This window comes from Camellia sinensis, chromosome 7 (genome assembly GCF_055761805.1).
Source record: "Camellia sinensis isolate YWXY chromosome 7, ASM5576180v1, whole genome shotgun sequence".
In the NCBI taxonomy this organism is placed as follows: Eukaryota; Viridiplantae; Streptophyta; class Magnoliopsida; order Ericales; family Theaceae; genus Camellia; species Camellia sinensis.
The window spans coordinates 132,064,932-132,088,222 of record NC_138967.1 but is presented as its reverse complement, the minus strand read 5'-3'; the positions used below and the strand labels follow the sequence as shown (position 1 = coordinate 132,088,222).

General features: G+C 40.9%; 1 protein-coding gene across 4 annotated transcripts; it reads right to left on the bottom strand.

The window, feature by feature from the left end:
• Window positions 1–3,071: 3,071 nt before the first annotated feature.
• On the bottom strand, window positions 3,072–8,492 carry LOC114289449 (uncharacterized). Of its 4 annotated transcripts, none has more exons than XR_014336108.1 (3): window positions 8,217–8,492; window positions 6,522–6,589; window positions 3,072–3,521 (listed from the first exon to the last, which is right to left on the bottom strand). XR_014336108.1 is itself a non-coding variant. In XM_082879398.1 (3 exons), exons 1-3 carry the CDS (start codon window positions 8,391–8,393, stop codon window positions 3,165–3,167), a joined length of 513 nt encoding a protein of 170 aa, XP_082735524.1. In that variant the 5' UTR covers window positions 8,394–8,479; the 3' UTR covers window positions 3,072–3,164. The 4 variants fall into 4 exon arrangements, 1 of the variants encoding a protein (XP_082735524.1); XM_082879398.1 differs by having other exon boundaries at window positions 8,306–8,479; XR_014336106.1 differs by lacking the exon at window positions 3,072–3,521 and adding an exon at window positions 5,005–5,298.
• Window positions 8,493–23,291: the final 14,799 nt, after the last annotated feature.

Sequence of the window (23,291 nt, the reverse complement as noted above, 5' to 3'; positions counted from 1 at the left end):
ATTACATTACTATCCTTTGACTTCATCTTCTTCGCCAAGCATGTGTGGAAACCCTTAAACTCTACTCAACACCCCTCATACCAGCCACAACCAACCATCTCCCCGACCACCCACTCAACCATTTAGTCCTTGTTTATTTTTTTCTTCTTGTGTATAATATATATATATATATATATATATATATCTCAGTGTGTTTGAGATATTTGTGCTTTTTTTTTTTTTTTTTTTAAATTAGAACTCACAAAGGTATAACAACTTTTGGGAAATATACCAATTGTAAACTAATTGCAACAGGAAACCGGTACCAGTAAGCAAGTTCAAATGGTGGGTTGAGGTGCCTCTTTACCATCATTGATGGACGACCCATTTCACTGATTTTCAGCTCTCCCACGTTGTTCAGTGATTTTTCTTCAAACGGCTTCTTTGACATTGAATTTGTACAAGACTAATATACAAGATCCACATCAATGGTTTGTTTAGACAATGAAAAATTCTAATCCATCCCCTACCCCCTATGTTCTGCTTTGCCCAACTAAATCTCTGAAATCACCAACCGATTTCAGTATCAAGATGAGGAATTCTCAATTGGGTTCATTTTCCTTTAGGTTGTTTCCATTTTTGAGGAAGAATTCTCCATTTGAATATGCAAATTTCTACCTAGAAAATACAATTTTTTTACGAGTTTTCACTGGATGCCTTTATGCTAGTGAAATGGAACTTTAGTTGCATTGTTGAGTTAAGAGTTGATGTGGGATTGTGGGTTTCTCTTCTGCTAGAAAGAAAATGGTTTGCGTAAGAGAAATGATTGATCTATTGAATTTGAATTCACTCAAATTGACCAAATTATAGAAACTGAATGTCCGGCCATATAACCTCCCGGACGATTGCCTGAACAACTGGTCATACCTTGTCAATCGCGGTTGTCACCTTTGTTAACCGCGATTGTCACCCTTATTTACCATCAAGGCCGGCCCTGGGACATAGGCCACAAGGCCATGGCCTAGGACCCCTTAAAATAGACTAAAAAAAAAAAACCCCTCCTATTATAATTTAGTGTAATATATTAGATAAGTTTTAAGTCTAAAAAAATTAAAAAATACCCAAACTAACTTAAAATAAATTAACCTATTAAAAAATTTAAAAGCCATTCAAAAAAATTAACATTGTTATCCATTAAAAATAGACCCAAAAAAAGGATCTCTCTTATTATAATTTAGTCTAATATATTAAGTATATTTTAAGTCCAAAAAAAATTAAGGAAGGCCCAAATTAACTTAAAATAAATTAATCCATTAAAAAATTGAAAGATCCACTTAAAATAATTAGCACTGTTATTTATTGAAAATGATTTTGCAAAAAAATTAGATTTTGCATGTATGATTGATATATTTGCTTCTAAAAATACAGGAAGGTGGAGGATTAAGCGATACTTATTAGTTATTGAAATGTAATAAGTATTTTTTGTAATTTTGACACAAATCTTTTGTCCTTTACTTTCAATCTTTTTTTTCATTCAATGAAAAAAAAAATGTAAAGGGCCCCAGAAATTTATTAATTGATTATCGGCTTTGGGCCCCGGAAATCTCAGGGCCGGGCCTGTCTATCATTTTCTCAATCGGCATCCACTCAGATGACCATCCGGATGATCGCTCGAATGACCGACCGGGCAATCGGTATGCACAAATTCGGGCAATTTCAGTGAGCACAAATTCAGTAGATGAAAATAGTGTGATTCTCAACAAAAAAAAAAAAAAAAAAAAAAAACAATAGTGTGTAAATAATCAATCAATAAGTTATCCATTTGAAGATTTGCTCTTGACAGATGCAAGAAGAATCTTGGCAATGTGCAAGCTGCTTTCATTTTTTTCATATTATTTTTTTTTCCCAGAGGAGAGAGAAAGGAAAACACATGGGTATTTGCATCATTTTATATTTTATATTAACGGAGTTAGTATTGCATTTGAGTCCAAAATTACAAAGGGATTATCTGTCTATATTTGAATGATAAGGGAGTAAAGTACTACGAACCTAAACCATAAGCAGGTAAATTGACTTTTGCCCTTTCTCTCATTTCAGCCCATTGTTCTCATACTTTCAACACATTAACTAATTTAAAACATATAAATTAGAAAATATAACTACTAAGGATGAGTAAAGATAAATGATTCTACCTCAAGGAGCCAAAAAACTTGCCAAGGGTCGAGACATATTTCCTCTTTTTTCTTCCTCCTTTCTCTCCACACATTCTTTTCTTTTTTTTCTTCCTCCCTCTCTTCTTTCTCAACCATTTGTGCGATGAAGAAAAGGTGGGGAAATAGTGCTCATTCATTATATAGGCACTATAGAAATTTAATTTGAGTAAAATAATTTATTTTTATTATTTTTTATTAAATTTCCATGGTTCACTCTCGTTGTCCCAGGCCTGCATGCTTGGCCACTAAACAATTTCAAGATGCCCCATAGGAAGGGGCACATCCCCTTTTTCCGCTACTAAAAATCGGACCTTTTACAACAATGTCAAACGTGACAAAAAGTTCATATGTCGTTGCAATTTTTTTTTTTACAACGGAATAGTGACGATAAATAAGGGGTGGTGGAAAGGAGCGTGACAAAAGGTATTTGCGACAGTTTGTAACTATCGCTTTCTTGTAGCGACGATAAATTATTGATTTTTGCAACAATTTAACATGACACAAAAAAGCAGAAAAAATATCACTTTTAACGACGATTTAGGATGCCGTCACCAAAAACGTTTTTAGAGACAGTAGTTGACGTTGTGAAAAGTATTAATAGTGATGGCCATAAACGTCGCAAAAAAACATAATTAAATCAATAATGTATTTGCAACAGTTTAAACCGTCACTAAAGATAGCACTAATATGTATATGTAACCAGTTAATTCGTCGCTAATAAATGCAAGGCAATGATGATTACATTAGTGACAGTTTATTGCTGTCGCAAAATAATTATTTTCATAAAATAAATATATATTTTATTAATTCATTTCCCGTACAAATTATTAATATTTCTAAAATAAAATACATCTACATCCGCACACATCCACACTCACATTCGCAAAATAATATATATGAATAATAATATATATGTACCTTCTAACAATAGTGTCAACTAAACATTCTGTACAAAAATATATAAAACATCCTTCAACCTTCATGCACAGCCCTAAACAACAATTGACTAAAAGCCTCCATAACTAGAATAAACAACAAGGGGGATAATGGATCCCCCTGCCGAAGACCCCGAAAAGTCTGAAAGAAACCTGCCGGTGAACCATTCACCAAAACAGGCATCCGCACCGTGGAGACATAGAACTTCATCCACTGACACCATGCTGTCCCAAAACCCATCCGACCCATAATATAAAGCAGGAAATCCCAATTTACATTATCATAAGCCTTCTCAATATCCAGCTTACATAACAAACCAGGTCGCCCTTCCCAAATACGAGAATCAATACACTCATTAGCCCCCAAAACAGCGTCCAGAATCTGGCGCCGCCCCTACAAAAGCATTTTGGGACTCAGACACCACACCCTGCAAGACACCCCGCAATATTTGTCGAAGGGCGGAAGGTTGACGCTTATCAAAAGTGTGTTGAGTAGTATTCCGACTTATTTTATGTCTTTACATGTTATTCACGTTACTGTGGCTGAGCGGCTAGAGAAACTTTAGAGGGATTTTTTGTGATGGGGTGGTGGAGAGAATTTCATATATCACTTGGTAGATTAGGAGCGGATTTGTCAGCCAAAGGAGGTGGGTGGTTTGGGGGTGCAGCGTTTGGTGCAGTTTAATAAGGCTTTGTTAGGGAAATGGTTGTTGAAGGTTTGCTAGGGAGCGGGATTGTTTATGGCAAAGGGTGGTGGCTTCTAAATTTGGTGTTGCTGAGGGGGATTGGCGGTCGGGGAAGTGATGGGATCACATGAGCGGGGCTTGTGGAAAGGAGTTTTCTTGGGAAAGGGGGAGTTTTAGGAGAGGGTGGCTTTTCGTGTGGGTACTGGGGAGAAGGTTAGATTCTGGCAAGATAGATGGTGTGAAGCGATGGCTTTAGCGGTGCAATTCCCTTTAATTTTTAGCATTGCCAGGGATCGGGAGGCCACGGTTGCTTCTTATTTGGGGGCAGGAGAGGTGGTGGTTTGGGACATCCAGCTTCGACGTGAGGTTCAGGATTAGGAAGTGAATCGGTTGGGGGAGTTATTCGCCTTTCTATATGGGTTGTGCCTTTTAGGTAGGGGGGAAGATGTGTTGGTTTGGAATGTGGTGGGTGCTAAAAGTTAGTTCTCTGTTCGGTCCTTTATCGGTGTTTGGTGGGGGAGGTGGGAGGTATGTTTCCTTGGCGGCGTATTTGGGTGCCTCGAGTTCCTTCTAAGGTGGTTTTCTTTTTATGGACGATTGCTTTGGGCCACAATCTTACTATTAATGATCTGGTTTGTCAAGGACATGTATTAGTGAATCAATGTTGTATGTGCTATGTAGATGCTGGGACCGTTGACCACTTATTTCTCCATTGTTCTCTTGCTTCTTGACTTTAGGGGCTGGCTTGTTCTCTTTTTGGATTTACATGGGCGCAGCCAAAGAGGGTTATGGACATATTGTGGAGTTGGAGGGGGGCTCGAGTTGGGAGGCATCGGCGACGGGTGTGGTCGTTGGTGCCTTTTTGTTTAATGTGGTTGGTCTGGCTGGAAAGAAACAGGAGAATCTTCCAAGAACTTGAGCTTTCGGTGTCGTGGTTGGAGGATCAGTTCTTAGTTACTTTGTATAGTTAGTTGGAATGTAAAGTGGATCCGGATATATTTTCTTTCTTAGATTTTACGAATGATGTAATTGGTTAGATGAGTTTTGTTTTCTTCCTTTTGGTTGTCTTGGTTTTGTTGCATCTTCTTGATGTTTTTTTAATAAAATTTATTATTTATCAAAAAACAATATTGATAATTTTTTATAATTGAAGAGCTCAAATTAATATCTAAAACAAAACAAAAGTATCGATAGCACAAATAAAAAAACATATATATTGCAACTTGTTTTAGTATCATCAGTAAGCTCCAACATCGATATGCGAATATATCATCACGTACTCAAAATGTAGCATTTGCAAAAAGAAACAAAAAAATGTAAAACATTCGATATTTATTTAAAAAATAAATAAAATAAAATAACAAGATTGTAACATATACATGAATCAAGTGCCGCACAATATATCTTCTAACAGCTTCTCCAACTATTCTTAGATCTGAGGATGGTGTTTCTAAACGAGCATTCGGTTTCGACCCTTGTCTTTTCCTACAAGTCATTTATTCCTAGTTAGTCATGTGTGTCAAGTTTCATTGACATTCGACGCTGTTTGAACATTTTATTATGTCAACCAGCTTGGAAAAAGAGTTTCTTAAGTACAAGTTTTCACAAACAAAAGTTAGGCTCCATATTCAAAATCGAGAATCAGTTTCAAGTCTCGTCTTTTCTTACAAGTCATTTATGCCTAGTTAGTCGTGTGTATCAAGTTTTGTTAACATCTGACATCGTTTGAGCATTTTACTGTGTTAACTGGTTAAAAAAAAAAGCCGATTCCCATCTTTTCTTACAAGTCATTTGTGCCTAGTTAGTCGTGTATGTCAAGTTTCATTGACATCTGATGTCGTTTGAGCATTTTAGTATGTCAACCGATTCAAAAAAAAAGTTTATTAAGAACAAGTTTCCACAAATGAAAATTAAACTCTAGATTCAAAACCAGGAATCGGTTTCAAGTCCCATCTTTTCCTACAAGTCATTTGTGCCTAGTTTGTCATGTGTGTCAAGTTTTGTTGGCATCCGACGCCGTTTGACCATTTTAGTGTGTCAACCGGTTCGGAAAAAGAGTTTCTTAAAAATAAGTTTTTACAAACAAAAATTAGACTTTACATTCAAAACCGGGAATCGATTTCCCCTCTTTCTACTCTTTTTCCTTTTTATTAATAATATTCTCTTTGTTGATGAAGGGAAAAAAAATTAAATCTATTTTCTAATACATTTTTTTTTTATTGAAAGGGGTAGGAATAGAGCCCTTAATCCCAGACACCATTGTACCTATGATGATTCGACAAATATGCTCCATGGACACAGGTGTCTATTGCATTTGGACAAATCAAAAAATACGAAAATCAAAAAACTCAATTTTCAAAAAAACAAAAAAATACGAAAATAAAAAAACTCAATTTTCAAAAAACTTAATTCAGAAAATTCAAACCAAACACACTGAGTTACTAAAAAGTAGCTAAACTTGACAACACAATCAAAAATATGCAAGAAGTTTAATAGTGCTTGAGATCTAACATGCATGGGTTGCTCTTGGTAAAATTCAAAAACTTATTATCAAAACACATTAAACTTTATAATTCGTGGGATTGCTCATAGTGGAATTCTTTAAAATATCCATAACCAAAAAGTAGCTAAATTTTGACAACACTATTAGAAATAGGCAAATCAATTTATATAGAGATTGAGTATTATAATTCATGGTTTGATCTTACCGTATCACCTACTAAGGGAATCTTCTCAGCTTCCACAGCCTGAATTGCAGATTGCTGTTGCATGATATCTTGCAAACCATATGTTCAGTAACACCAAATTATTCAGGTTAAAACTCACAGTTTTCTCATTGAATCTAAAAAAATAAACCCCATTTTTATGGCATAAGGAATCAAATAGAAATGGAAGGGTTCCTGGCCTTTGGCTCAAGTGGTAATGTGGTAATGTGATGGTTGGGCTTGCACTAAATCTTAGGTCATTTACTGCCTAGCAAATAATAGAAAAATAAAGAAGCAACAGCTTACCAATAGCTCCATACTTCTGATGCACATCCTATGTTTAACATATGTGACATGTACACTGATGTAAAAATACTTAGCTGGCCCCAGGAAAGGTCAGCAAACCAAACAAAAAAGAAACTTTGCATAAACCTTTTTTTTTTTTTTTTGGCTCAGCAAAAAAGTTGCATAACTAATAAAATATTACAAAGAAGAAAAGAGAGATCTGCCCTTCAAAAGAAATGCCACCAACTCACATCCAAGCAAAATAAAAGAGCCAACTAACAACTGGTAGAAAAAAACTCCCAACCGTCTCACATGAACACACAAAGAAGAAGTATTGCCCAAGCAAATGAAATAAAAAAATCAGCAAAGCCAGGCACATCGCTTAAGTTCAATAGCAAACAATATTTTTTAACATTTCAGTGACTGTGAAACATGAAACACACAAACCTAAAGCTTTAAAAATTTTATGTTCTCCTACAATTCTCTCAGCAACCAAATGGTGCATCACAAATAGAAAAACATTCTTGCAGCAGAAATTTTGAAACAAAATTTAGCCTATTAACATCAAAGTTAACAAAATTTACAATTTGACGTGAAGATGCAATTATTTTTGGCTCTATTAAGTAGAAATTTCTAACCAAAACAAGTCTAAAGCATAAGATTTGATGTCCTTTTCTTCCCATTTCCAGCATTTTCTAAGCAACCAGACGGGCAAAATCAAAACATATGATCAGACCAACCTGGGGCATAAAACTCAAATTTTGCTCTAACTTGAGCTGATTTTCATTCTTAAGAACTAAAACAAATGTAAAGCATGAAACAGAATTTCTTTTCTGGCATTTCGCAGCAACAAAACAGAGGCAAACACTATAAATATCATCAGAAAAATGCAAAATCAAAACATATGATCAGACCAACCTAGGGCATAAAACTCAAATTTTAGTCTAACTTGAGCTGATTTTCATTCTCAAGAACTAACAAAAACGTAAAGCATGAAACAAAATTTATTTTCCAGCATTTTCTCAGCAACAAAACAGAGGCAAAAACTATAAATATCATCAGAAAAATGTATAGCATAAAACTCTCATCTTAATTTTCATTCTAAGGGACTACAAACAGAGCCAAAGAATAAAAATCAATTTCTTCAATTCTCTTTTCTGACAATTTCTAAGCAGATAAACAGAGGCAAAATGGAGAAATATGATTAGACAAAACAAAAACGTGCTGAATTTTCAGGCTTAGGAAGAAGAAAAAAAAAACCGAAATGAGGAAATAAAATTGAATTGCATTCATCGAATAATAGAAATCATCAAATTTGAATATTGCAAGGGTCATCCGTCGATCCAAACCCTAGGAGAAGATTCAAATCGGAAAATAAGAAGAAACGAAGGAAGATCGAAATAGAGAGAGTACCTTGAACTCGATCGAAACCCTAGGTGCAGATTCAAACCCGAAAACAAGAGTAAAGGATTATAAGAATAGTATGTGAATGAATTACTCACAAGTGAGTAGCAATGGTGTTACAAAGCTTGATGAAATCGAATTTGACGCTCCGACGAAGTCTCCAAAAACTCCACCCACGGCTTCCATTTTCAGCTTCTTTTCTCTCTCTCTCTCTCTCTCTCTCTCGCTCTCTCGGTTAGGGCTTTTACGCCCCGTTTGTTTGGGTTATAGGGAGGGAATGACAATGAGTGAGGTGAGACTATCATATAGGGGCGTTTTTTTTAGATATGGGAGGAGACTCGTGTTTGGTAACGTTTACGTTTTCAGTTTATATTTATAAAAATTTTATAAATTGGTTTTTGTTTATGTTTTGTTTATTTTTAGAAAAACATAAACTACAAATGCGTTTGGTAATTGACAAAAATGTTTAAAAAATTTTAAAAATATAAAAAAGAGTGAAAAATGGCAAGTGGTGGTAAGTGGCGGCGAAAGACAGTGGTGAAAAGTGGTGACGGTGGGTGGTGGGTAGCTGGTGGTGGGTGACGGTGGCAAGTGGGTGGGTGACGGTGGCGGGTGGTGGGTGGTAGCGAGTGGGTGGTGGTGGTAGTAGTGGCGGGTGGTAGGTGGTGGTGGCAAGTGGGTGGCGGTGGGTGGTGGCAGGTACATGGTGGTGGTGGGTAGGTGGAAGGTGGTGGTAGTGGTAGTGGGTGGGTGGTGACGGTGGTGGCAAGTGGGTGGTGGTGGTGGGTAGTGGCGAATGGGTGGTGGTGGTGGTGGTGGGTGGTGGTGGCAGGTGGGTGGCAGATGGCGGGTGGTGGTGGGTAGTGGCAGGTGGGTGGTGGATGGTGATGGTGGTTGGGTGGGTGACGATGACGGGTGGTGGGTGTTAGCGAGTGGGTAGTGGTGGTGGTGGCGGCAGCAGGTGGTCGGTGGTGGTGGCAAGTGGGTGGCGGATGGCGGGTGGTGGTGGTGGGTGGGTGGGTGACGGTGGCGGGTGGTAGGTGGTAGTGAGTGGGTGGTGGTGAGTAGTGGTGGTAGGTAGGTGGCGGGTGGGTGATGGTGGTGGTGGTGGGTGGCGGGTGGTGGTGGTGGGTGGCGGGTGGTGGATGGTGGTGGCAGATGGGTGATGAGTGGTGATGGCAAGTAAATGGCGAGTGGTGGATGATAAGTGGGTTGTGGGTGGTGGTGGTAGTGGCAAGGGGTGGGTGGTGGTGGAAAATGGTGTCGGGTGGTGGGTGGTGGTGGCGGAAGACGATGGTGGAAAATGGTGGCGAGTGGTGGCTTGTGTTGGGTGGTAAAGAAAAAAAAAACTGAAAACTCAAAATGGAAACACATTTTTTGTATTTTCATTTTTTGGTCAAATTTATAAACTGAGACCACTGATTTATAAATCAAAAATTTTACCAAACAAGTTTTTATTTGAATTTTTTAAATTTTTATAAATATAAACAGAAAACTGAAAACGTAAGTGTTACCAAACAGCACCTTAATTTTTTGGTATTAGTAAAAGTTTTGAAAGGGAGATTGAAAAGGAGGAGGTAGAGATGATATTAGAAAAATAATAAGTAGATTAGAAATTTTTTTATTTTTTATATATTAGGAATTTTTTTTTAAAATATTAATGTTTAATTTTTTATTTTTTTTATTTGTTTTATTATTTTATATAAAAATAATTTAACAATTCCTACACTAACAATTATAATCAAAACAAATACAATTTTACTTAATCCCCTCACTATAAATTCCCTCCATTCTACTTCTGAAAACAAACGACCTTAACTTGTTGCCATGCTCATATGTTTTATAAAGGTTTTTGACCCACAATAGTTTTTTAAATTAGGTTTTAATCATGTCTCACTTTGAAATTTACATGTATACGTATGAACTTTAAAATCAATTTTTATATGTTGGGGGATTAAGTTTTTGCGACGGTATGAATGACCATCACAAATGAGAAAAAATACACAAAAATAAAATCTTTTGCAATGGACTAACAAAGATTGTTGCCAAAAAAAAAATTAAAATTAAAAAAAATACGCAAGATAAAAGGCTTTTTTACAACGGGGTAACATACCATTACGTATAATATTCTTTTTGTGACAATTTCGAGTTATTCGTTTCTAAAAATAAAACTTTGGCAACGAATTTTTTTACTGTCGCAAAATGTGAGTAGATGAAAGAGTTAACGATATTCAATTAAGTTAATTTTTTACAGGTATATTCTACTCTATATAATCTCAAGTGTGAACTTTTTCGATTATCAAAATGGGTCTCGAAATGAGCCTATAGAACTGCACATCAGTGGCTGTTGTGCCTCCCAACACATCAATCACCCCAAATCCAGTGAGTTTATAATAGTACATATTGACGCTTATGTTTACTATTTATAAATTCAATCCGAATTATGTAAGTTTCGTATGATTTAAAATTTCCTTAACTTTTAATCTATATTTTAAGGACACTTAAATTTTTAAGTTATATCAATTATGGTTATCAAACTAGCTTAATTGATTATCATTTAATAAATTCAATTTTACGTGTTGAATGAGGCTATTACATACCCCCTTAGGTAATATTTGATAAAATTGAAAATTAAGTACATAAAATTGAATGTTGAATTTTTAAGTTGAGAAGTTGTTTAATAAAAAAATTAAGTGTTGAACTAAAATAAATTATTTGGTATGTATAAGATTAAATTTGAAATTTTTTATTTTCAAATTGTATATCTTATAATTTTTATATTGTGATGGTGAGTTAGTAGTGGTGGAGAAGGCAATGGCGACGTTAGTAATGGCACCAAGGACAATAATGGTGAAAATTAAGGGATAATAATTGTAGTGATGATGGAATAGTATTATATATTGTGGGGGGAAAAAAAAGAAGAAGAAGAAGAAGAAAGAGAATGAGGAGGGTGACAGTGGTATTGAAATGATAGTGGTAGTTATAACAACAGTGGCAGTGGTTGTGGATGTAAATGGTTATAATGGGTTATGATAGTGGTAATGGTAGTGGCGACTGTGGTGGTAGTGCAGTGGAAATAATGAAATGATGGTAGTTCTTATGGAAACAATGATAATGATAATGAAGGTGGTGATAGTAGTAGTTATAGTGGCAGTGGCATGGTAGTGATGGTAGTGGCGGTGGTGGTAGTGATGGTGGTGTAGTGGCGATAGTGAAATGTTGGTGATACTTGTGGCAACAATAAAAATGGTGATGAATGTGATAATTGTAGTAGTAGTGGTGGTGGCGGCGGTGGTTGTAGCAGTGGATGGTAATAGTGGCGACAATGATAATGACTTTATAATAGTGTATGTCAATACTTATGTTTAGTATTTATAAAGTGAGTTTGAATCAAGTTGCATATCACTTTATAATTTTTGAACTTTTAACCTACATTTTAAGAAGTATTTAAGTAATATCAATTGTGATTATTATACAAATTTAACTAATTATTATTTAATACATTTAATTTTAAATACTAAATTAGATTATCAAACATTGGTGGTTTTTGGGAAATCCATATTTGTGATGGGTTGGTCTAGGTTTAATGTCCCTCGCTTGAACACACAAAGAGTGACTTTTTGGTTTAAAAGGAAACCTCACAAGCCTATGGGCTATCCATGAGTAATTTGGGTTTATGAATTGCTGTTCTAATTATAATGTATTTTATCCAACAATCAATTGGGCCTCACCCAAATATTTTCACTAAAAAGGTTGTTTGGGCTTATGATTTTTTTTTTTTTTTTTATCATAAAAAAGGAGGTTCTGTGGGGGCATCACGACCTCCGTAGGCCCAAGCCCCGGGGTAGGCGATTACCAGCCTGATTTAACCCAATTCATAGCAAAGGACCTACCAGCAAGGCATCAGTGGAGCTCATCAACCGCCCCAGCCATGGACAAGTTTCGATCGGAGTACAGCGCGAGGTCTCCACAGAGAGCCCTTGGAAAATCCAGGATTTTCGCGCTCCCCAAGAGTCGAACTTGACTCATGGCTATGGGAAGGCAATGCCTTCACCACTGGGCCACCACCCTTGGTTATCATCATGACTTGCACTAGCCTGTATTATTTGGGCTGTGTTTGGGCTAAATGTTGGTTATTTCTTGGTTGTTACAAAGACATGCATCAAGATATTTATAAGCTGTTACATGAAATTGTTTTAATGGATAATAAAGTTGAATATTTCTAGACCAAATTATAAGGCTTTTAAAGTTTATGAAATGAGATGATGCAAGGGAAAAGGGAACCCAGAAGGAAAGAGTACCACTACGAGAAGTTGTACTTTTGGCGATTATTTTTAGCGATGACATCAATTTTTCATAGCTAAAAGTTTATTTTTGGTGACACAGTGATCAATTTCTTCTGTAAAAGTAGACCTTTAACAACGCAATTTACTACCATCGCTAAAAAAAAATAACATTTATTAGGTGCCAAAATTATTCGTTGGGGACTAAGTCCCCACCATAACAGTACAGTACAAGTCTATACAAAACAGAAACAGGAAGGGGGAATCTAAAACACCCCCAAGTAGCCTTAGCTTGGCAGCACTTGGAACCTCGCGGTGAGGCACGTTAGTTGGCTTGACAAAAAGGAAGTTTCAAACTCAATTCAAAACTCTTTTCAAAATTCATAACCAAACAAATTTTCCACACTTAAATCATAATTCCAAAACTCACAAACTCAAAACACAACTCTATTCTCAAATCATAATTCTAAAACTCTACCAAACGCTACCTATGGTACACACTTCAAATGGTGTGTACCATATGCACCTTATAATTAAATAAGAAAAATGACATAATTTCATACTTTCTGAGTTATAACTACAAAATAATAATAATAATAATAATAATAATAATAATAATAATAATAATAATAATAATAAAAAGAAGAAAAAAAATTATCATAACTAAATACAACATGAGGCATAACTAAAGAAGAAAATGACATAACTATGTACACCCATTTGAATGGTGTGTATGCTAGAATTTCCCTTTTTTGTAATACAAATATGTTTCAAATATATAGTTACCGATATCCTATTTGTACGGGGAGCAAATATTCCAGCGAGCCCGTACTCCTTTCTTCCAAGCTCCTGTCTGTCTGATCGACCTGCGAGCATAACGGCAGTGAGCTACTCGGCAGTGTATGGCCGGAAAACCCCTCCGACGGCCAAGTTAGCACACACTCAGGAATAGAGAGAGAGAGAGAGGAGAGAGTCGAGTGTTCAAGTGTTTCTTACCAAACGATCATCCATCCAAGCATGGGGGGTGTAGACACGCTTATATACCTTCTGCGCCCCAAATCTACTCCCATTAGTCTCTCAACACGTGGTGCTGCTATCACATCTGTCAGCACAAATCCAGCAATCATCACCTAACCAAACTGTTAGGATATCTTGGCGGAGCCCGGCAGACCGGGGAAATCACCTCGGCCTCACACGGCCGTGCTGCGACGCATACCCGAATGCTCACTAGCCGAGCTCCATACCGACCAAGCTCGGTTACATCCCAGCAAAGCCGAGTTCAAGACAGGTCAAGCCGGTTAACCGAAGGCCTTCCCTGATGAGCTAAACGTACGAACCGTGGAAGTCGGAATGGTAGGCAACCATCTCGGCCGAGCAACTCAAGTAGCCCGGTTCAACACGGTCTTGGGCCTTAACCGAGCAACACCATCTCCGGGCAAGCCCAAGTTATCATGGCTTGCACACGCTCGGCCCTCAATTTGCCCGGCCCTTTCCATGGCCCATTTCCAGCTCATAAATCTCCCTCTCAATTGCCCCTTAATTCTGTCCGCAAAAGCGTGACTGGGATTACATGATCCGACCGGGGCAGACTCTTCCTCGGTCTTTCACTTTGCTCGGTCGGCGAGCAAGGTCCACTCGGCGACTTTCTTCTTGGCGAGCAAGATCAGCTCGGCAAGGAACTCCAAGGTCGGCGGGCAAGGTCCGCTCGGCGACTTACCTCTTGGCGAGCAATATCAGCTCGGCAAGGAACTCCAAGGTGGGCGGGCAAGGTTCGCTCGGCGACTTACCTCTTGGCGAGCAAGATCAGCTCGGCAAGGAACTCCAAGGTCGGCGATCAAGGTCCGCTCGGCGACTTACCTCTTGGCGAGCAAGATCAACTCGGCAAGGAACTCCAAGGTCGCTAACAAGGTCCGCTCGACGACTTACCTCTTGGCGAACAAGATCAGCTCGGCAAGGAACTCCAAGGTCGGCGAGTAAGGTCCGCTTGGCGACTTACCTCTTGGCGAGCAAGATCAGCTCGGCAAGGAACTCCAAGGTCACGAGCAAGGTCTGCTCGGCGACTTACCTCTTTGCGAGCAAGATCAGCTCGGCAAGGAACTCCAAGGTCGGCGAGCAAGGTCCGCTCGATGACTTACCTCTTGGCGAGCAAGATCAACTCGGCAAGGAACTCTAAGGTTGCGAGCAAGGTCAGCTTGCTCGCCAAGGAACTCCAAGGTCGGCAAGCAAGGTCCGCTCGGCGACTTACCTCTTAGCGAGCAAGATCAGCTCGGCAAGGAACTCCAAGGTTGCGAGCAAGGTCAGCTCGCTCGGCAAGGAACTCTAAGGTCGGCGAGCAAGGTCTGCTCGGCGACTTACCTCTTGGCGAGCAAGATCAGCTCGGCAAAGAACTCCAAGGTTAGCAAGCAAGGTCCGCTCGGCGACTTACCTCTTGGCGAGCAAGATCAGCTCGGCAAGGAACTCCAAGGTCGCAAGCAAAATCCGCTCGGTGACTTACCTCTTGGCGAGCAAGATCAGCTCGGCAAGGAACTCCAAGGTCGGCGAGCAAGGTCCGCTCGGCGACTTACCTCTTGGCGAGCAAGATCAGCTCGGAAAGGAACTCCAAGGTCGCGAGCAAGGTCTGCTAGTCGACTTACTTCTTGGCGAGCAAGATCAGCTCGGCAAGGAACTCCAAGGTCGGCGAGCAAGGTCCGCTCGGCGACTTACCTCTTGGCGAGCAAGATCAGCTCGGCAAGGAACTCCAAGGTCACGAGCAAGGTTAGCTCGCTCGCCAAGGAACTCCAAGGTCGGCGAGCAAGGTCTGCTCGGCGACTTTCCTCTTGGCGAGCAAGATCAGCTCGGCAAGGAACTCCAAGGTCGGCGAGCAAGGTCCACTCGGCGACTTTCCTCTTTGGCGAGCAAGATCAGCTCGGCAAGGAACTCCAAGGTCGGCAAGCAAGGTCCGCTCTGCGACTTACCTCTTGGCGAGCAAGATCAGCTCGACAAAGAACTCCAAGGTCAGCAAGCAAGGTCCGCTCGGCGACTTACCTCTTGGCGAGCAAGATCAACTCGGCAAGGAACTCCAGGGTCACAAGTAAGGTCCGCTCGGTGACTTACCTCTTGGCGAGCAAGATCAGCTCGGCAAGGAACTCCAAGGTCGGCGAGCAAGGTCCGCTCGACGACTTATCTCTTGGAGAGCAAGATCAGCTCGGCAAGGAACTCCAAGGTCGCGAGCAAGGTCAGCTCGCTCGCCAAGGAACTCCAAGATCGGCGAGCAAGGTCCGCTCAGCGACTTTCCTCTTGGCGAGCAAGATCAGCTCGGCAAGGAACTCCAAGGTCGGCGAGCAGGGTTCGCTCGACGACTTACTTCTTGGCGAGCAAGATCAGCTCGGCAAGGAACTCCCAGGTCGGCGAGTAAGGTCCGCTCGGCGACTTTCTGCTTGGCGAGCAAGATCAGCTCGGCAAGGAATTCTAAAGTTGATTAAAACTATCAACAAACCTCTTGCCGAGTAAAATCCATCCGGTAAGGAATTGCAAAGTTGATAAAATCATCAGCAGACCTCTTACTGAGTAAACCCGTCTGGCAAGGAATTCCAAAGTTGATCAAAACCATCAACAAACCTCTTGCCGAAGAAAATCCGTCCGGCAAGGAATTCCAAAGTTGGTCAAACCCATCAACAAACCTCTTGCTGAGCAAAATTCGTTCGGCAAGGAATTTAGATCTTTCCATCCAAATGATTGTTAGTTGTCCCTGGACCGCACTAAATCCGCTTGGCGAGGCAAAAATGCAACAACTTTCAAGAAAATGGTCTACTTGTTTCATTGCGCCATTGGCAAAAAGGGTTACAAAAACAGAACTAAGAACAAAACTTTAGATTGACAAAGTTCGATGTTCTAGAAATGGATCCGCCATTTTCATTCCGCGAGTTTTGTGCCCCTTTTCCTCGGCCTTCTTATAGACGTCTTCCAAAAACTAAACTCCCTATATCTTTTCCAAGGTGGTTTGCATGGCCATCATCTTGTCCGACTGCGTGAACCTTTCGCACTACTCTCTTATTCTCTACTACCGGACTTGCCATCACAGTAGCTGCTGCTGCATCGTCTTCGGCTCGGATGTGCTCATTGATACGCTGCATTAGTTGGCCCATAGATGTCGGCTGGTTCATGGTAAGTGAGTCCCACAACCTATGTCCGACCGGGAGACCGCGCTTATATTGGGTGATTGCCAGGTTGATCGGGCAATCTAAAATCTCGTTGAAGGTTTCCCAGTATCGGAGTTGTATGCCTTGAGTGTGTCGCTCAACTCCATTTTGACACTGAGAAGGTGGTCCACCTCCTTTAGCGTTTTGGTGTTAGTCTTGAAACGAGTCACAACTGCTTCCGCCAACTGCTGCCACCTTTCGATGCTTCCCTCTGGCAGCCTCTCAAACCATTTCAAGCCCAGCTCACCCAAGCTCGACGGGAAGATAAGGCACATAAGAGCGTCATTCTGCCTATGTCCGGCCATGACCTGTCGGAAGTGACTTACATGCATGTATGGATCAGTCTTTCCGTCGTAGAGCGTAAATTTGGGCTGGTGAAAGCTCGCTGGGAGCGGTGCGATCTCTATCTCTAGGGAGAAGGGAGTGGCTGTAGACACCCCATTTTTGACCGTTCTCAAGACTTGGACGTCACCGTTTGAACACTCGGTGATCATCCTTGTTCGTGTTCGTCTTGAGTTCCCGGAGGTCTCGGCTACGCGCCCTGCCTCAGGATCTCTCGACTCGACTGTTTTGTGTCTGGTTTTGCACCAAACACTTGTTGTTTTGCTTCTTAGGGTGAGAAATAGCTTGTAGGCCATCCCCACACCTCACCGGCCATGGCTTGAGGCCACCGGCCTTGTTTCCTTGCCACCGGCCATTGGTGATGGCCGGTCGGCACTATTGATGGTCGATCGGCATTGTGTTTGGCCGACCGGCCACTGTTTTGATCAATCGTCCACTTTTCCTGGCCGAGACCTTTTCTTGAGGGAGCTTGACCCTTTTTAGCTTCTCCAAGAAGCTTGACCCTTTTTTTAGCTTCTCCAAGAAGCTTGACCCTTTTTAGCTTCTCCAAGAAGCTTGACCATTTTGAACCTTTTTTTAGCTTCTCCAAGAAGCTTGACCCTTTTTTAGCTTCTCCAATAAGCTTGACCTTTTTTTAGCTTCTCCAAGAAGCTTGAACCTCTTGACCCCTTTGCCTAGCTTCTCTAAGAAGCTTGGCCCTTTTGATCCATGCTTCTAAGAGAAGCTTGGCCTTTTTGCTCAAAGCTTCCAAGAGAAGCTTTGCCCCCTTGTCTTGCTCTATAAATATAGAGCATATCCTTCCATTCAAGAGGTTCCAAGAATTGGTCTAAGGCTCCATACATATATCTCTCTCCATATCTCCTCTATTTTAGCTCCAAATTGCTTGGTTCTTGGCTCCTTTGCATACCAACCCCTAGCCTAACACCTCCATCATCAACCTAAGGAGCTTGAAAGCCATTTTCAGAGGTTAAGGGACTGTTTTTTTTGTCCAAGAAGCTGCTGGTTTCGTTGGTCTACAAGGGTGAGCCTTTAACCCTCTTTTATCCCCCGTTTTTGCACAAGTTTTTAGCCTATCTTTCTTGTTGTTTTGAGCTTTGTGTATAACATAAAAAAGTTCTGTTTTTTTGTATTTAAGATACTTCATTAAGGACACTTTTGTGTTTGGGGTCGTTTACCCCCTCTTAGGCCTTGTTTGGCCCCATTTTGTGCTATTTTTGGTGAACTTCGTGACCACCTTGTTTGGGCCTCCTCACCACTGAAATCTTGAGGGATTTCAGCGGTGAGGATGGTGGTTTAAGGTCCTAAGAAGGAGAGGGGTGACCATCTCCCTTGTTGCCTTGTTTGTTGCCCTTTTTGGCCTTCCAAAGGGGCTCCTATTTGCATGCTTCCAAGCCTTGTTTCAAGCATTTTTCAGTGGGTTTTAGGAACCCCATAAGCCATTTCCAGAGTTGGTTTGGCCTTGTTGAATGTCCTTATTGCATGTGTAGAGTAACCCTCTTGTTGGCCTTTCAAAGGAACGCCCCATTCTAGCATGTGTGGACCTTGTTTCTATGGGTTTTTGGGGCTTATTTGACATACCATGTTACTGTTTTTTCTTGGTTTAATGGTCCCTTGCATGCACCTTACACTTGCCTTGCATTCCTTTATTTTGCCTAGAAAGGCATCTTGCATTTGGACCACCATGCTTGCATGTTTTGGCTTAGCTTTGTGAAGTTTTTAGTCATGTTTTAACATGTTTAAGTTCTGTTTGGTGTCGTTTTGGTCATGCTTGCCATGCTTTGTATAGTCTCTTTGCATTCTAGCTTGTTAGCCTTGGGTGTGTGTGTCACTAGCATGCTTTACTTGGCTTGTTCTCATGATTTGGCATCATTGGAGACCATATTTCAGTCCATGTTCCATGCTTTCATACTTGCATTTTCCATCCCTTTTCATGTTTGGAGAGTTGATAGCTTATGCTCCATGTTTAGGCCTTTGTGCATGCATGCTTGTGTGTGAGTTTTCATGCCTTTGTTACATCATTTTGGCCACTGATTTTGGCATGCTTAAGAGCTACCTATATTAGTTTGAGTCCATCTTTGCATGATGTTGCATGCTTATCTTGCATATTGTCACATCCTTGTTCCATTTTACATGATTGTTGCATGCTATAAATATTCACATGTTCATGTTGCATACTTAGCTTCTATGCCTAGGTTGCATAGTATTTTGTATGCATGCCTTGCCTCTTGAATCACCATGATAGAGGTTGGGCTTTATGTGTTTATTTGGTTTGCTTGTCATTTGAAATCAAAATGCACAACTTGGTTTTTTGGGCCATCACGCATTGAAGTGCGCGATTGGTGGTCCGAGAATCGAGTACCGCCCCCCCTTTGAGTCATAAACATGATAAGGGGTGTGGTTGTGCACACATTTGCTTGAAATGCATTGCCATGCCATGTTTTGTCCTCTGCTGCTGTCAAACCAGTTTCTTCAGGAAGATTTGGCCGGCCGGCCGGCCATCTTCAGTGCCGACCGGCAAATAGTGTTGGCCGATGGATCAATTTTGTGGCCGGTGATCATTTCCCTTGGCCGGTGGCCATTCCCCTCAGCCGGTGGTGTTCCACAGTGTGCAGAGAGCATATCCTGGGACTTGTACAATTTTCAGAGGAGTAGAGCAGGGAAAACAGAGGCAACTTGTGCATGGTGGCGGATTTCCGAACAGAACCGAGCACGCATTGGATTGGACCCTCTTCCCAAGGTTGATTTTATTGCTTAATTAGCTTAGTTAATTTGCTTAGTTAATTTGCTTAGCTAGTGAATTGTCTGTAATAATTAATTAGCTTGATAGTTAGTTAATTGTATTATTCTTTTGGTCCCTTCGAGTGAGGGCTAATTTGTAATAAGTGTGGGTGCGTGTGTGCATGTCTTCCAACCCCCATTTCTTTCTCCCTTTTACTTACCCGCTTTGATGGTTAGTATTAGGACACGTTTAATTTAGCATACCTTATGCAATGCATGCGTGCATTCATACATTTGTCTAGCATGCACCGGGCTCGGCGCATCATTCTAACTGCATTTGTATTTCAATTCCAAATTGAATACGTGATTAGTTGTAGCATTTCACATGTCATTATAGATTAGCCGAGCCTATCTTAATCACATTCTGTATGCGTTGCATTAGCCACTTTAACATGAACTAGGATCACGCATGTTTGCTAACTAGTTTATTGTTTTGGCACGGAGTACATTGTAAGTATTTATGTTTTAGCATACCGCATGCGTGTGAGTGTTGCCATAACAGCATGATTACCATGAGGCTAGCTGCTTATGTGATATAACTGCTTGGATGCTTGTGGATGGAGGTTGAATTACCTAAATTGGAATAATGCATTAAAACTGTGAGTTTTTAAGCCCACTAGATAGTGGCAAAACCATCTTTTCTAAAGCCCACTTGAGGGTAGCAAAACTTGCATTTTAGCCTACTTGCGAGTAGCAAACCATTTTCAAAACAAACATGCAATGTTTTGTTCCAATTTAGGCGATTTGGTCTATACTTGTTTGCTGTGCGCATAATATAGTAAATCTAGGCTAATAACCGGAATAAGAACACATAACGTTTTCAAAAACGGATATCACTGTTAGTAGAGGCCGACCTTCGGATCGGGCGAGAGGGGGTGCTCATAGCTGACCTTCCCCAATCGTACCCAAGCTCCCGAGCCGAGGCAACTTTGGTGATGACGGACACGTGGCCTTTGGCACCGAGTCAGGGTTTCCTAAATTCTCCCATAAAAAAATATTTAGGTGGCGACTCTATATCTGGCAAAGCAGTCCATGTTTGGCACTTCTTTTCTAAAAATCTATTTTTCTCAAAACGATTTGCCGGATTTGGACTTTTTGGTTCAGATTTAGAACCGTGACAATTTGAGAGTCCGAACTGTAGTGAGCCCAAAGCGAACAAAACGGGACTCACCCTCCCGGGGCGTTCGGGGATGTCTACAGTGGCGCTCAGCCTCGCCAAATCTGTATCTAGAATGAGGGGCTCAGCTGGGTGCGGTGGTGGCATTAGGACTTCTTCACTAGTGTGACCCCCATAAGATAGCCGCTGGAACGCCGGCACCCTTTGGTTCTCTCGCCGGTGAGCTCGCTCCTTCAAGACTACCCGCAAGTCCTCTGAACGAGCGGAGTAGAAATACCTCGACGTCGTCGCCGGACGTGAGGAAATGTAGGTACTATCTTGCGTGCTTGACTTCTCTACAGGCGCGTCGGAATCTCCAACCCTGTAACTTCTGGTGATCGAAAGGGAGGGAGTGTACCTCTGGCTCTAACTGCCTGAACGGCGTGGTTGGGTGCGTTTACTGTGGTCTCCCACTCCAGCAACACCCTTCCCTTTGACATGCTGCTTGAGATCTTCCATATCTGCCGCCATTCTTCGGATGACGGCGTCTTCAACTTGTGCTCCAGACGTCTGGCGTGTGAATCTCTCCACCGCCGGTGTCCGTCTGGGCTCCAAGAATGACCGAAACTTCTTCTGTGCTTATCCTGCGCGTCTCTTGAATGTCCTTCTGGGGAAGTGTCCAGGTTCGCCATGGGAGGAATGGCGGGGAGTCCATCTCTCCGTCTGGCTGACTCCGGGGTAACACCGTCGATGGCAGACAACGGTATTTCGTCGTTATTTGCCATGGAAGGCGATCAGATGAGCTTGGAAGACAAGGTTTTGTCTATCAAGATTCCCACAAACGACGCCAATTGTATGGGGAGCAAATATTCCGCGCGAGCCCGTACTCCTTTCTTCCAAGCTCCTGTCTGTCCGATCGACCTGCGAGCATAACGGTGGTGAGCTACCCGGCGATGTGTGGCCGGAAAACCCCTCCGATGGCCAAGTTAGCACACACTTAGGGATAGAGAGAGAGAGGAGAGAGTTGAGTGTTCAAGTGTTTCTTACCAAACGATCATCCATCCAAGCATGGGGGCGCAGACACGCTTATATACCTTCTGCGCCCTAAATCTACTCCCATTAGTCTCTCGACACGTGGTGCTGCTATCCCATATGTCAGCACAAATCCAGCAATCATCACCTAACCAAACTGTCTAGATATCTTGGCGGAGCCCGGCAAACTGTCGGAATCACCTCGGCCTCACACGCCCGTGCTGCGCCGCATGCCCGAATGCTCACTAGTCGAGCTCCATACCGACCAAGCTCGGTTGCATCCCGACAAAGCTGAGTTCGAGACAGGTCAAGCCGGTTAACCGAAGGCCTTCCCTGATGAGCTAAACGCACGAACCGTGGAAGCTGGAATGGCAGGCAATCATCTCGATCGAGCAACTCAAGTAGCCCGGTTCAACACGGTCTTGGGCCTTAACCGAGCAACACCATCTCCGGGCAAGCCCAAGTTATCATGGCTCGCACACGCTCGGCCCTCAATTTGCCCGGCCCTTTCCATGGCCCATTTCCAGCTCATAAATCTCCCTTTCACTATTCAATAAATCATAAAGAATTTAAATTTGAAATGAATGGTTCGGATTTTCGAGATCAATCTCAAAATAGATCCACTATGTCTAAACACTATCTAAAGTTGAGATGATCAAATTGAGAGAATTTAAATTTTTTCTAAAGTTGCAATGGCCATATTTGATTTGATTTTCTAAAATTTGTTTCAGATACTTTTTTTTAAAGACTAAAACTTAGGCCTCGTTTGGGAATAGGCTAATTTAGTAACTTTTTGGCTATTTGGCTAAACTATGAGCTAAAAAAAACTAGTATGTTTGGGATGACTTTTTGGCTTTTTACGAAAAGATGTGCAAAAAGTAGAGAGAAAAAAGAATCTCTGACTTTTTGGTATGGGTTGTTGGCTTTTTGGCTAATTTAGTAACTTTTTGACTATTTAACTAAAAATGAGGGTTCCCAAACGAGGCCTTAGGCTAAGTTTGGGAAGATAAGAAAAAGTCAAAAAGTCAAAAAGTTACTCAAAAAGTTAAAAAGTTAACACTATTCACCAAAAGTCAAAAATTACGGCTGCACAATTCCCAATCTTAATTTTCCCTTACAAACTAATTTTTACAATTTTTTAATACACATTTTTCTATAAAAAATCAAAAAGTTAACCCAAACATCCATATTTTTTTCCTCAATTTTTTAGTCTAAAAAGACAAAAAGTACACTTATTTGGGACGTCCCAAAAACCCCTTAGTTTCATTAAAAAAAATTAAAATTTAAAAATATTTATCAATGTTATATAATTTTATAAAAGATAATTTTTACAAAATTTAAAAATAAAAACTAAAAAACAGACTCAAAACCAAAC